The sequence below is a fragment of the Notolabrus celidotus genome, chromosome 18, assembly GCF_009762535.1.
Source record: "Notolabrus celidotus isolate fNotCel1 chromosome 18, fNotCel1.pri, whole genome shotgun sequence".
NCBI lineage: Eukaryota > Metazoa > Chordata > Actinopteri > Labriformes > Labridae > Notolabrus > Notolabrus celidotus.
In genome coordinates, this window is record NC_048289.1 from 27314667 (window position 1) to 27329719 (window position 15053).

The following is a 15053-nucleotide window of genomic DNA, read 5'->3' on the forward strand; positions in this document are numbered from 1 at the left end:
GCAAGTTTTCACATCTAAGCAGATGTTTCATTTCGTTAAGTTGTTTTGGACAACTTTTGCCTTAATTGATAAAATCTCTGTAGAGAGACAGAGATCATGGGGAGTAGGGAGTAGGGGATGACGTGCAGCAAGGAGTCATGGCCGGGAGTTGAACCGACGATTGCTGCAACAGGGCCTCTACATATGGGGTGCACGCTCTAACTGCTAAACAGGCGCCCCACAGATGTTGCATTATTCATCGCTAACTTGACTTCACATTTCTGCTGATGCACTAATAATGCTTTTGCATGGTTGGGGCCACTGGTGGAGCTGCCATGTGTGATGAGATGGGAGTCAGGTTTTGTTGATTTCAGACACCTGGCGCATTAAATAGAGACAAACAAATGTTGAATACTTTCCATGATGTCTGCTTTAATTGAAGCCTAATCCATTTGTTAATAAAGACCAAAACAAATGTCGCATTATTTCCTCTCTAAATTTTTCCAACCTGTTTGTAGGGTTCATTCGAGGCCTACGGGTTCTTACTGAAGTCAAATTTTGAGAAAAAAACAAACTAATTCATAGTTTCATTAAAGAATGAAGCCCGGGTGATTTCCTGAGACAGCTGGGCTCTCTTGTTTCAGTACACATCACTCTTAGAGCAGGAAATATCATTTTAACTATGGATTAATTCACATGTGTTGCTCTGGTTAGTATTTCCGGCTGCAGGCCCGTGAATGTGGGATTGCCCAAAATAAACTGCAGTGTGTGATGAGTGTGTGAAGGGGATGCAGTGTGTGCGGCTCTTTTATGTTTTTTTAATCGTTTTTGGACAACAATGGCGCTCTGGCTCAGAGGAACAGGGACACCATCAGGCTTTGGATTTCCTGGCCTGTCAGTGGAATCACTTCATTATTGGATTTCACCTTCTCACTTCAATTTGATTACAATAAAGAATATGAAGAATACAACCTGCCTTATCCTCAAATGTTTACAGCTTGCTGCTGCTGTTATGCTCGTGATTATGAACCTCCCAGTGGGGTGCTGTGATGAAACATCAGTAGGCGTAGCAGTATTTATATCTACACCGAGCGACTGCTGTCCACTTGATATCCTCTCCAGGAGTTAATCCAACATGTGGACGGTCAGACAGGAAGACGTCATGCGGTTCCTTTCAGAGAAGAAACAGGCCTTGTCAAATTCTCACAGCTGCTGGAGATAACAAATATTTATCCAAGGAGTGGATGGTGAACTCTTTGCTTCATACCTAAATTCACTTCAATGCCAAATTACACACAAGATATTGTGATAAATGCAAGATCAGAGTAACTCTGGAAATGTAAAGACACCCACGCATGTACAGGGCAGAAAGAGGTTCTGCTTTGTCCACAGGGGGCGCCAAAATCAACACAAATCAAAAGTTCATCACAGGAGTTGTCGCTTAATTTTCACAGTTGTGCACCAAAACGTATTTCCGTAAATACAATTTCAAAGCTGAAGTGAGCGGGTGGTTGTGCAAAATAAAATTCCAAGATGGTGAGAGAAGACCCTGATGTGAAGCCGGACCAGTTTACTCAATGTGTCTTTAATTCAGCTCCTTATGTGTTTTATCTTCCCACAACACTTTCTGAACTGTTTTTCCACCTCTCCTTTTTTTCTCTGCTTGTGACTGATCCGCCACGAACCTAAACAACTAGACGGTGATATTGAAAATATCTTTCTTTATTGTTTACCGACACCCTCAAACGCCAAAAGTTCCATCAGATCTGTTTACAGCCCATCTCCGATCTGTCACGGCGCCGGATCTGATAGGTTTCTATTCTAGTCAATGTGTTAACTTCCACTGGATCCGCTCCATTGAGTTCCGGCTGTGATCCGGCACGCCCAAGCCCTCTGGAAGACGCAAGACTTCTATTTTTGCTGAATGCCGAAGCACGATGCATCAGTCTCAACCATAGGCTGTAAAAAATAGGGACGTAGTATCTGTGACGTCACCCATCTGTTCCTGAACATTGTTTAGAAGCCAATCGACGGAGGCAGCCATATTGGAAATGCAGAACTCAACCAGGCAGAGTGTGATGTAAAGAGGAGGAGTTTGAGCCTCCTAGCCAACAGCTGTGCGTCCCGACTGGGAGTCAAGTCAGTCATGTCCTTATTTGGGCAAAAACTCGGAATCTTTATATCTTATTAACTGTCATGTTAGAAAAAAATTCACCCCCGTGCAGTGTGTGCCGATAGAGAAATTAGCTACGTAGAGCCAAGCCGTTTTTTGAACCAGGCTGTAAACATGTTTATTAATGCTGCAAAGATCGCCTTTTTCCCATTCATGTCTATGTGGTTTCTGGTGTTTCTGCAGCCAGCCTCAAGTGGATTCTCGATGTATTGCAGTTTATAACACTTCCGCATGGGCTTCACAGTTGGAAACCGGAGGTTGCCGCTTGATCTCAACAGAGCAGATGGAGCGGGACAGGAAGTCAGGCCCCAAAACTAAAATGAAACCCTCCGGCTACTTTTCAGAATAAAACACTCTGTGTTATCACCAGATCGTATTTCACTTAACTACAACAACAAACAGTCATGATGAGCGGAACCAGGCCTGGAGTCAACAGGTCAGAGGTTTTCAGAGGACCAGAAAGACAACATGGATGAGGAGAGGAGGAGGAGAATCCTTGATTCAGTAATTACCACAGGAATACAGCGGTCCTGCTCTGTGCTGGACTAACCAGTGAGTGTTGACTGATGAGAGAGCATGGAGCTGGACCGCAGTGGATCGAAGATGGACCGGACCCAGATCTGGTGGAAGTCTGATGTAAGACTATCGTGTTGCCACATTGTCAACAGGAAAAATCTGAACTTTATAAATGCTCTGGACTCCTGTTAGTGGATTGATTTGATATGATGTGTGTTATCAAGTTCTCACTGGCATCTCTCCTGCTATTTTGATTTGATTACAGTTGTTTTGGGGTTTTGACCAATCAGAATCAAGTGATAAATAGGAAAGTTGGGTTATAAAATCAGTTTCAGATAAAAGACGCAGATGTGGTCTGTTAATCTGCTGAGTCTAGTCGGACATAATCGAACACAGACTGGTCATCCACAGTGCTTCCCTAAAGTTGGCCCTGTCACAGAGTTACATAATGTTTGTTTTCCATCGTTTCTTGATACACAAACATGCTGACTTACCAGCGTCTCCAAACAACCAGACTCCCTGACTTCACTTCGATTGGTGTGAGAAGTTCTTTAAAAAATTGCATTCTGTGGTTTTGTTACAACATCTGAAGGCTTTACCTAATCTTGCAGTTCCTTTGTGACTCAGTATTGACGTGCTGGTTCTCTGTGTGATCAAATTCATCATGTGTTAATGAGGATTGTTTGGGATTTGGGGGCACTGTTGAGCTACCATAGAGTATCAAGCGTTCATTATTTGATTGAAATATAATCTTTTACCGTCTGGATTCTCTTGAATGAAATAGGCAAGGTGACAAGTTCAGAGGGTGTATCGCACGCCAGTTCACCTGGTCCAGTTTCAAGGCCATATCTATCCAAAACAGACGCGGCACATGCAGCTCTGTTTATGTTACACAGGGTGTCTGCAGAACCAGATGTTCTCTCACGCCTGCAGTTGGCACATTCAGTTCTTGTTCATAAAATGTTGGGGGCAAACGGATGTCAAGATGATGTCAGAGCAAGCCTCATGTTATTTACTGATGTAAACATGATCTACAGTGGAGCATCGCCTGCAACCTGCTGTATTACTACTTTAAAGAAAACCTGGAGAAACATACAGAAACAAAACTTAGTAAAAGTTTGATCAAATCAAAAATAACATGAATCATATTCTGCGGCCTTTACTTTCTCCAGACCTCACACCTGCAGTAGATTTTGGTACCATGTGTGTAAGATAATCCTGACACCAAATGAGAGACTACCTTTAGAAAAGATCACGTGTTGAGTTCAGGGACCGGCAGAAACACAGCCAATGCATGTTGAAGACAAATGTAACGCTGGTTATGCTTTTATTTTGACACTCCTCTGTAACTTGAACATGCCTCTGATAAATTGGAAAATCAACAGGAAGTTGTTGCTTTTGCTGAGTCACCCCAGAAAAATTAAAGTTGATGTGAATTAAAGATAGAGTACCGCTTCTTTAAGAGTTGGACGCCATAAAACAAAAATTCACAACAGCTGAGATCGCTGAAAATTGTTCACCTGATGCAACTTTAAAATCATAACAATGGGGAAAGCCTGATGAGTTTCTGTTAATCACAAGTGACCCTTGCTCCACATCCTCCTCCTGCCCTTCTCCTCTGTCTCCCCCTTCTCCTCTATCTCCCCCTTTTCCTTCAATCTGGCACAAAGCAGACACAGAGCTGTTTCCCATTAGGGTAGGAGTTACACTCTTCTGTTGTTTTCCAATTGAAAACAGCTTATAAAGAAAATAATTTAATCCTCAGCACATATGGCGATCAGACATCTGACGACAAGTGCGGTTTATTTGAGGTCGTATTTAATGATGAGGTAAGTGTATTTATTTTGTCCATCAACCCAAACCTATGAGCACACTTCATCATTATTTATCTAAGCACACCAAGTCCTTGTCAAGATGTCCTTAAATGATTTCTGCCACTGTGTCTAATACTCATTAAGGACAGATGTGGAGTTGGCTTTTAGTTAGGCAGGCTTATCAGCCTTATTGGAAACGATCAGGCCTGTATGTGTAGTCGTTTCTAAGTGATCGATCGGGCAGAGAACACAGTTGAAAGATCCAATCCAAAATGAAACTATTTCAAGACCTTTGTTGTAAATCATCCTTATATTTGTTCACTGTTGTCTACATTGACATCTAATAGAAACACTGTAACCATGGAGCATAAAACACGTAGACATGAAGTCGCCACTGACAAATATTAAGGATTCAGACTCTGTCGTGAAGAGCGCTATGATTTGTGAAACTACTAAAAAATACATCAATCCCAATCCATTCTATATTTTAAGTGAAGCACATTTTATTGAAACTTTAACTTTATGTAATTTACTCAGGACCCAACAAATGCATTTTTAACAGGTAGAGACCTCGAGCAGAACCAGACTCATTGGTATACAGCCATCTGCCCAAGAGTATAGCATGCATAAATCCCTGAATGTTGCTTAAAGATCAGACGTTTGTTGTTTCAACGTTATTTTCCTGAGGCAGGGAACTCTATATGTTTCCCTTTCCTTCATTTAAGAATTTAACTGACATGATCAACTTCAGCCATCTCTTTTTGTCTCAGCACATGAATATAGGTCAAAAATACCAATGAAGGTCATTTTAGACTCTGATCTAGGGATGTCCCAATCTGTTTTTCTAATATTGAACATGCGCCGATACCGAGTCTTGATCCGATACTTGTGTTTGCCAAGATAATAGTTGCACAAGAGATAAGAGAGTTGAGCTGAACACTGTTTTTGACCTTTAACAAAAATAAGTAATTAAAAAAATAACTAAAATATGTCTTATGTTTATTCCATTCAACTTAATCCAGCTAGCATTGTTGTAAAACTCATAATCTGTTTTACAAGCTGTGCTGTATGAGACCAAGAAACTGGTCTGCATGCATTACAGCACACTTAAACCAGAGGCTGCTCTGAGCACAACTCTCACGAGACAGTACGTGATTCACAGCAGCAGCGCCCGGCTGTGAGACGGAGAATGTAAATATTGGGAGTGAAAGCAAGATGGAAACACACCCGGTTGTATGCCACTAGCTACGAAATGGCATGCTGGTATAGAGAAGGTTGCTAATGCTAATGTAGCAGACTGTCCTATGTTTGTTTTTTGTTTTCACCATGCGTAGAGCAGATGTTTTTTCTGTAATGTGTCTGGTAGTGCACATGTGAGTTCTACAATTCAATTTGAATCATGGCTCGAGTTCTACATCAATGTCCCATTTGTTATTTTCTCATTATGTATACACGGTTAAGCGAGCACAGAACACTCAATTACTCTTGCATGTTGGCCTTCAGTCGCAAATTGTGTTCAGTGAAAACGGGCGTAAATGATCGGATGAGATGATCGGCTCAAATGCCGATCATTCGCCAATTGAAAAATGCAAGATCGGCTCTAATCCGATAGTTGAGATCAAGATTGGGACATCCCTACTCTGATCTGTTAAAAACATTGAGGAGTAAAGCACTGCGGCGTATTGAAAAAAAAATGATGAGATACCTGCTTGGACCCAGAAACAGTTTTAATGGAGGTACGACGTCATCACTTAACAACCAGATCGGTTCAATTTACCTTTTTCCAATAAATAAGTATCTCTCTGCTCCATTTATTAACCAGGTTGTAATCTGAAACTAGTTTTAAAGCAGACACTTAAAGAGTTTATTTTCGTACCTTTTACTGGCAGAGTTTAGTTTGTTTACTAGCTTCATTTCACACCTCATTTCTCTTCACAAGCAGTGAAACAAACCTCAGGCCTGTCTGTCTAAAACAAGGAATGTCTGCCCACTGACTTTTAAGGAATGGCTCTGAGGCAGCTTTAGCACCTCATTTTTAGATTTGGGTTTCAGTAAAGAATTAAAGTGGGAGCAAATGTTAGAACATGGCGTGCTTGCTCTTGGACTTCCACACGGCCAGCTGTTTCAGTACGCTAGATTACATTGTGAGAACGGACTTTTGGACAGACGATACGCTTCACACACACCTTGATGACGTTGGATTTGGGATGTTTATGTCCAACCATTTCCTTAGTTGTACCAAAATCAAGACAATCGGACATTCTCATCTCATTTAAGTGCTTCAGTTTGCCAAGCGAGCAGAGGTCTGAAGGTTTGAAGGAACACTTTAACACTACAGACAACTCAATTTGAAAACAAAGTCATGTCCCCTTCCTTGTTCTTATACACCTCTGTTGTGTGAACCATCAGTATCTACCTCTGGCGTTGTCAGGAGTTCATCGTGAGAAAACTACAGGAGTGCTGCCAGAAAAGCAACAGCTCTTAACAGCTCTCATGTTGGACCACTTTAGTCCAGAGTAAAATGTTTGGACAACTAATGGATGGATTAGCATCAAATCTGTTGGAGGCGTTTGTACTCCCCTTCAGGATAAACTGTAATGACTTGAATGTCTCTCGGACTTCTCACATAATTATTGGATCCAAGTGAAAGTCTGTCCAAAAATGATAAACTCAGAACATTTACAAAACTAAAAACACTGCCATCATCTCAGCTGTGTGGTAATGATTAGCACATTTCAGCATGCTAGCACGTTACAGTGGTGACTATTGACTGTGTAGCATTTCTTTATTAGGGACCTCAATTTGATATTGTTTGGTTTTCTTTCCAACAAACATTTCACTTTCAAAGAAAGCCATCGCAAAGACACGTCATCATCCATTTGGACTAGATTTTCTGACCACCCAATGGTTGCGAGTCCACTTGTTATCCATCTTTGTGCCTCAGCCTCTGTCACAACTTAAGAGATAACATCTGGCTCCTTCAGCAGCTAACTGCTCCACTACTTTCACAAGCTAGCTGTATGTTTACTGTTTTGCTTGGCAGGGTGTGTGCAGAGCTTTTTCACTGAAGACAACAAAACTAAGAAGCTGAAATAGGGATGAGAGGACTTCCACTTCTAGTTTTTAGAGATAGATTTTCATGGATATGGCAATGTAAAAGACTGGCTGGTAAGGGTTTCTGAATTTGATTGGTTAATAGAAAATATATTCTACTGGCCCAAAACTACATGACCAAGTTAAATACATTTTTTATGATAGATTTTATTAAAACCTTACTTCTCTCTGTATTCTTTGTTTTGTATAATAAGGGCCTGTTTCCACTAATGGCTTCTTTTTTCTCTGTCATTGCCCACAGCCTCCATTTCAGAGCACTTCTCACCAATGTTTACTGCTGCTAGGTTATGAAAGTTATCCTGTGGCAATTCCACTTCCACAGTATGTAAGAAAGTCAAAATATTCATTCAAAGAAGGAATGAAATATGATATAAATACAGATAAAATGAAGATAAAATAATATAGAATAATAATAAAGTACGTTCAGAAGTGCAGAATAGTTAAAATTAAAAGTTTGTTTTAAATTAAAAAATCCGACAGCAAATTTATTTTATGATGAAATTTATTAAAACCTTACTTCTGTCAGTCTTCTTTTTATTGTATCATTAGGGCCTGTTTCCACCAATGGCTTTTTTCCCCATTGTCAGTGCCCACAGCCTCAATTTCAGAGCACTTCTCACCAACGTTCACTATTGCTAGGTTATGAAAGTTGGTTTAGTTCCTGGTGTAGTTTCTTCTCTGTTTGGACCTCTACCATTATCGTTGAAAAAGCTTCTATCAGAAGTCCCGCCCCTGCTTGATTTTGATTGGTCAGTGATAGAGAAGTAATGCTGAGGAACACAGCAGTTGTCCAAAAGTTGTACTTATTTCACCTGGTATAGCGTTGAATTAAATAAAAAAGGCTGGCACTGAGTGCTTAAAATGCTGGACTGCATTGGTTTTGTGCAGAAAAAAGGCCCTGCTAGATCAATCACTGTTAGTGGACACAGGCCTTAAGCATTCATATCACTCTGTATCTCTATAACTGGCATCGTAATCTCACACTTTGTCAAACCAAACTTAACAATAGTTTCCCCTCATTCAACATCTCTTTGAGTTCATTAATCTTCAATAAAGCATATTGGGAAATAACCCAAGAGCAACAGTTTAATCATCAAAACACTACTGACTCAGATTTCGTTAAACCTACTTGGCACACACTCAGTCATTTCCTTGTTATCCAGTCGAGTTCTTTCCCAGAAAAATAAGACCCCAGACATTTGACTCACGCAGATAAACACTGAAACTTTGAGTTGCAGAATTTACCTCATTGTTATCAAGTGTCCTGAATACACAATCACCATGTCGGACTTCTCGCTTATCGTCCGTCGTGTTTTTCTGGTGATGGGAAGGCAGACTCCCCATGCCCTCATTCAGAGTTCCCTGTAGGGGGTCAAGGTCCATTACAATAGCCAAACATCACCCTGCCCGTTGTTTTTGTTAGCCCCTAATTACAAGACCCTCAGCAATGTTGATTGTGGCGGTGAGCACATTCATTACGAGCGTCATTAGCAGAGTCATTAACACCGGGGGAGCATGTTAAGGGGCGTATGGAGACAGTTATCTGCTGTTTGCTTGGGTAAATACGGGGTGGGATATCTTGCAGTAGGTGCTGCGAAGATTGGAGCAGTGTGTTGGGGATAGAAAGGTGGAGGAGGCTAAAAAATAAAGGTTGAGTGATTAAAGACTGAGGATTCACAAGGGGAGGATATTTTTTTTGACAGTCTTCAAATGTTCTTGCCAAAAAGTTACAAATTATAAACAGAATTACTCCCAGTCTAACTGGCAAAGAATCATTAAACATTAAAATGTACGATTTGTTGTTGCTCAGATAAGATAAAGCTGACATAGATGCAGTTTCATCACCCTCTTACAGCTTGTACACCCCTTACTGTACCACTAAACTCTTAAAGAACACAAACCAGAATATAATGGTTATCAGATGGTCCCTTAATCACAATACAATACTTATTTACGGATTGCTAATTGATCCACTTTCTGCTATTGTGCCCACTAATTGACCACCAATTACGTCATTAGTCTGTGTTAGCCTGTTTTGATAAGGCCTTAACTACCTGAGATATCTACGTTACCAATCTGTGCTGTCTGCAACTGAGAATATGTAAATCACAGGCATGTTAGTCTGAGTGAAAATAGTGAATGTTAATTAAACTGTGCAGGATAATGGGTTGTGAAAGTACTCAGAAAGTTTAAGGTAATATAGAAGTTCCTTAAATGTTCTATCTCAGTTGGAGAACCTCTCCAGTATGACCAACATGCCTCCACAAAGAGAACTTAGTCTAGTACCAGATCTACTACAGGACATTTTCTGTGTCTTTGCACATTCTCACCTACTTTAAAGGTTCCCTTAGACATCTGAGAGACTGCATATGGAGGAGGGCTCATCTGTAATGATGTGTCTTTTCAGTGATAAGAATACATCATATGTCTGGGCATATTTGTAGAAGTATGTCACAGGAGGATGGAAAGCAGAATACAGACAAAGAGCTGAACTAGCTCTACCAAATAGAGGTATGATCATGACAAGGGTGGAAAAACTGGATGATTAGGAATGTTCCAAAGCGACTGATTTCCAAGTCATTTAAAACAAACCTTTAATAGTCTACAGTCTAAATTGGGAAGAGCTTACCTGACAAAGCTAAGGACAGGATCCCAGGTAAACAATGTGGCTAACATTAGCAGAGCTAGCACCACCAGCCTTCAGTCTTCCTTGCAGGTTAATGTCCATGTGCCTGTGGTGTTGTTGGTGGGCACAGCCTGGATCAAAATACGGACAAACCCTGCTATACTGCAAGATTTTATCTGAGCATGTTTACATCCGGGTAGTAGAGCATCGTAGCGTTAAAGCAGCACTCGTTAACTGAAGCTACAGCCCTGAGACACCTTTAATTATTAAGTTGACTCAATGCACACATCCCCAATGACTTTTTAATATTTTCATCTACGTCATCGTTCATATAAAGATGATTGGATGTTAACTTTACATGCCCAACTGTGAAGGATGACACGAAACAGTGTGAGGCAGAGCAGTGCCAATCCAGTCTCCAAAGCTGTCTGCTCTTGTTATTGCTTTTAATGAAGTTGGTTCAAGAACCAGACGGAGGTTGTGTTACATTACAAGCTGCTCGTCTTGTGTTCGTTATGATTGGCTCTTGAGTTGAAGGTGCAGGAGAGAGTATTTTTGTAAGGTTTTAACTTGTGGATTTATCACTCAAATCAGCCGTGGAATCCTGAGTTTTCATTTGACTTCTCGTATGGGCCTGACTTTCTGAAATCTACTTACTTTTTATTTCATTTTTAGATGAAAAGGACGCCATAAATTACAGCTGCTGAAATATGGTGAAAGAAACTCCTACTGATTCCACTGTACTTCACTAAGCACTTCACATGAGCAGCCTGTTGTTTTCTTTGGACTAAACTAATGGCATATTGCAACATAATTTAAATCAAACAACCACACAACTTTAACTCATCACATTTATCTCATTCTGTTTTCATACCACAGATGTCAGCAGTGTTTTGTTGTTCTCATTCAGTCTTTCCTGGAAAGTAAAAAAAAAACCAAGAAAATTCTCACAAAAATGTGCAAAAATGATTATTTTTGCTCCTCCAGCATTTTGGCTCCCCTGCACTCATTCCCCCCGTCTCCCCCCTGAGAACTAATGGCTGATGGTAATTACATTTAATGAGATCATGGGGTCGTCTGCAGGGTGCACTTGTGCAAATTGCTCTCAGCGTGGGGTCTGAAGTGGGATAGCGTGGAGGCCAACAGGGCAGTCGAGGTCTGTGTTTGCCCGGTGTTTTGGGGGCCAGGAGTGTCACTCAGCGAGTGGAGAAAACATGTCATGCATTTGTCTGCCTTTGTCCTCCTCATTTGTTAGTCTGGCAGAGATAACGTCACAGAGGTGGTGCTTGTCTCAGCTCTATTGTGAGAAGCTGTTGTCAGCCCATCACGTCCATCCATCCCCTCCCCTCCCCGCCCCATCTCCCCCCCTCCTTTCCCTTCTTTCTCCATGCTCCACGACTGGTCATTTCGGCACTATTTTCTATCTGCGGGGGGCGACCCGGGCAATTTAGTTAATCCATTAACAACTAATTGTCTCCTCCTACCCTGTTGCTTGGACAAACAGCCAGGTAGAGGGGGAGTAAAACCCCTGTTACCTATATAAGTCATGCTGGGACAGGAGGCAGCCACTGTCACTGCGTGGATCACTGCTGTCCTGACCCTCTGGAGCTTTAACACTTTGGATCTTTATTCTGCTCAGAGTCAGAGACACCTCACCTTTCTTTTGTGTTAGGTCACCTCGTCTTCGTTACAGCCTTTCACTCCCTCTTGCTCTTATTTTTGTTGATTTGTTTTCTTGTGGTTTGCGGACATGTTGGGGAATCTGTGCATGCTCTGCCTGTTTCTCTGCTTCTCAATGGCTGAAGCTCGTATTTGGGCCTGGATGCTCAACATGCCTCACAGCCCTCCCAAAGAAGGAGCAAAGGCACTTAGTGAGAACACTTCTGTCGACAAACCAATCACGGTAAGATACTACAGGATTCTTTGCATGATTAAAATACTGTTTTGAAATGACTAACATCTTTATCTTATTTAAAAAGCTACTTGTGCAGCAGAATGTCGTTGTATTCTCAGAAAGTTTAATATTTACTCGCTTTTATAAAGTCAAATCTGTTTTTGTGCATGACTTAAATGTGAAAGTATTTGTAAAGTTTTGACGATGATCCTTTTGTTTTGCAGGCTGCATGTGATCACGACAGGGCCTGTGGGCGGGGTTTCTCCTGCGACCGTCACTTTGGCCTCTGTGTTCCTCTGCGAGGGGAGGGCCACTACTGTCGCAGGGACGCTCAGTGTGTCCGCGGACTCAGCTGCATGTTTGGAAAGTGCCACCGAAGCATCCCTAACGGACAAGAGGGTAAGAAATTAAAGAAATATGAAGCTGCCCAGAAACAGAGAAATAAGAATGAGTGTGCATCTTTGTCGGTTTGAGGATTGAATAAGTGTCTCCTTCTTTCAGGTGCCAGATGTAAAGTTGACAGAGATTGCGGTGCGTCCATGTGCTGCGCCCGGCACCACGGTGAACAGGTGTGCAAGAGACGGCTGCTCCGTGGCGAGAGCTGCTACGTTCCTGATGGTGGTCTTGCCTTCAGCATTAACCAGATTTGTCCGTGTGATGAGGGGCTACTGTGCCGAGGGAACAGTGCAACACACCAGAGAGAGTAAGTAACAAGCAACCAGCAAAGTAAAGTGCAAAACATCAGGGTCAGTTTGAAGGTATTATGTCTGTTAGACTGGTAGTGATACTTCAAAATTGCAGTTTTACGTCTCCTGTTTCTATGAACAAACTTTGTTAGTCTTCTTTTGTCTACAACTGTATGTGTGTGAGGGTAAAAATGGGGTCAAACAGAGCTTACAGGGCCAACAGAGCCCCATGCAAGATTTTCAAAATGACATTAAATATAAAAAAGTTTGTTGATGATGCTTTGCAGATTTATGTGTCCTAACTTTAGTTTGTTTGTCTTTCAGGAGAGATTTTACCTATCATCCAGAACAACCAGACTGGACCTGCCAAGTGCCCAAAGCCTGATGCAGACCTCAATATTAAATCTATTTATTATGTAAATATGTTGTATATTATTGTACATTAAACATATGTACTATATACCAAATGTTATATTTCCACGTGTTCATGTTAGAGTTTTATAGCAACAATGTTTTTTAATATTTCATCTTTAAATTTTGTTGAAAGCACTATTGTGTTATGTGTGATGCCTCTGTGTGATTTGTCTATATTTGTCTAAGTTTACAAAATAAAAATAAATCTTTAAAACAAAAATCTGTGTAGAAGAACTGTCATTATTTCCCCCCTCTCAAGACGAACCTGAGACAAACAAATATGTTTTGCCACAGTGTCAACAGGCAGAGGTGAAATGTGCTGGAAGTCCTTTCAACAGATTCATTTCATATGATGTATTACTTCTGTTGTTGGGAATTAATTAAGTTTTGAATCATGTATTTAACACAACAAGGCAATCAACAAGAAAGCATAGTAATAAATAAGTATAATAATATTAGGGGTGACCCCAAATAGTCGAATATTTGACGATTCGTTCTAACGAGTCTTAGTCGACTGCCAATCTCATAGTCGAATATTTGCATCTGAAACGTGGATCATTCCATTCAAACCATGGGGGTGCTCAATGTCTAAGTTTACATTATTTTCCTGTTTCCTGTAAAAAATAGTGTCTCATATATCCTATTTTTATATAAATATAAACTTATTTAATGTAATTCTGAGAACAGCTCTTGAAGTGTTAAATCTCCTTAAAGTGGTAATTAAATCTCCCCTGGTAATTAAAGGTGGATCATTTAGTGGGACCTGTGGAGCAGACGTACCTCAGCTGGTCTTTAAATCTTTCTATGTTCATGGCAGCTCAAAATGTCAGGAAAAGAAACTTCAGTTGATCCTAAAAAATAGTGATGAAGATGAGGAGCAGCTTCATGAAGAGGGCTGTGAGATCAAGGATTACCGGACCACACAAAAACTGTACGGGGCCAAACGAACGAGCAGGAATACCCAAAGCTGTCCGAAGCCTCAAAAACAATCCACAGCATCCCATCCACCTCCACGCCATCAGAGAGGATATTCTCAAAGACAGGATTTACAGTCAACAAAGCAAGGAGCGCACTTCTGCCCGTACACACGATGGTTTTCCTCACGTACAATTTGAAAAGACTCAAGCGGACAAAGACGCGATGAAAGACTGTTTTAAAAGGTTCTGTTAAGAGATTTAAAAACCCTTTAGCTGGTTCAAGTTTGATTTTGAATATTATACAAATGTTTAGCCTTAAGTTGGACAAACTACCCTCTGCAGTGCTGCTCTCCTCTGTGTGAACACTGTTTAAATATCTCCTGATTCCTTATTCTACAAGGGCGCGTTGTTCCATGTTTAAGGGATGGTGGCCTTATTTGAGTTTTCTCTCCTTCATCACCTCGTTGTTTTTGCAATATAGATTTAAAAAATCTAAGTTTTATACTTATAATATTATGTTGTCCCTTTTACTTTAAGCTACGAGTCTCTTAATTGTAAATGGTTATGCGTAATATTGTCATGCGGTCACCATCATGCAGACTTTGGGTCAATAAGGAAAAACAACAAACATTCGACTATTCGTCGACTATGGGCAAAATCAGATGAATCAGATTCGACTAAGCAAATCCTTAGTCGGGCTCACCCCTAAATAATATATCTATAACTAGAGCCGGGCGATACTGAAAAATATGTCATTACGATAAAAATTTTCATATCGGTGAATGTATTGATAATTATCACAATAAATATCAAATCATTATTTCATTTTGATGTTAAGGCAGATGTTTGCTCCTGAATGAAAGTTAAAGAAACCTGACAGTTTGTTAGCTTGTATCTGGATTTAGTTTTCTGATAAGCTT

General features: G+C 40.7%; 1 protein-coding gene across 5 annotated transcripts in view; it reads left to right on the top strand.

The window, feature by feature from the left end:
- The window catches only part of LOC117830354 (dickkopf-related protein 3-like), a 41176-nt gene extending 27776 nt beyond the window's left edge, over positions 1-13400 (top strand). For 3 of the 5 annotated variants that reach the window (XM_034708451.1, XM_034708450.1, XM_034708452.1), the window contains 4 exons: positions 12028-12125; positions 12341-12515; positions 12618-12819; positions 13127-13400. In XM_034708451.1, coding sequence (XP_034564342.1) covers positions 12028-12125; positions 12341-12515; positions 12618-12819; positions 13127-13187 — 536 coding nt within the window. In that variant the 3' untranslated portion in view covers positions 13188-13400. Of the gene's footprint in view, positions 1-6170; positions 7918-8099; positions 12126-12340; positions 12516-12617; positions 12820-13126 lie in introns of those variants that run through there. The other 2 variants (XM_034708449.1, XM_034708448.1) reach the window with 2 other exon arrangements.
- The last annotated feature ends 1653 nt before the right edge of the window (positions 13401-15053 follow it).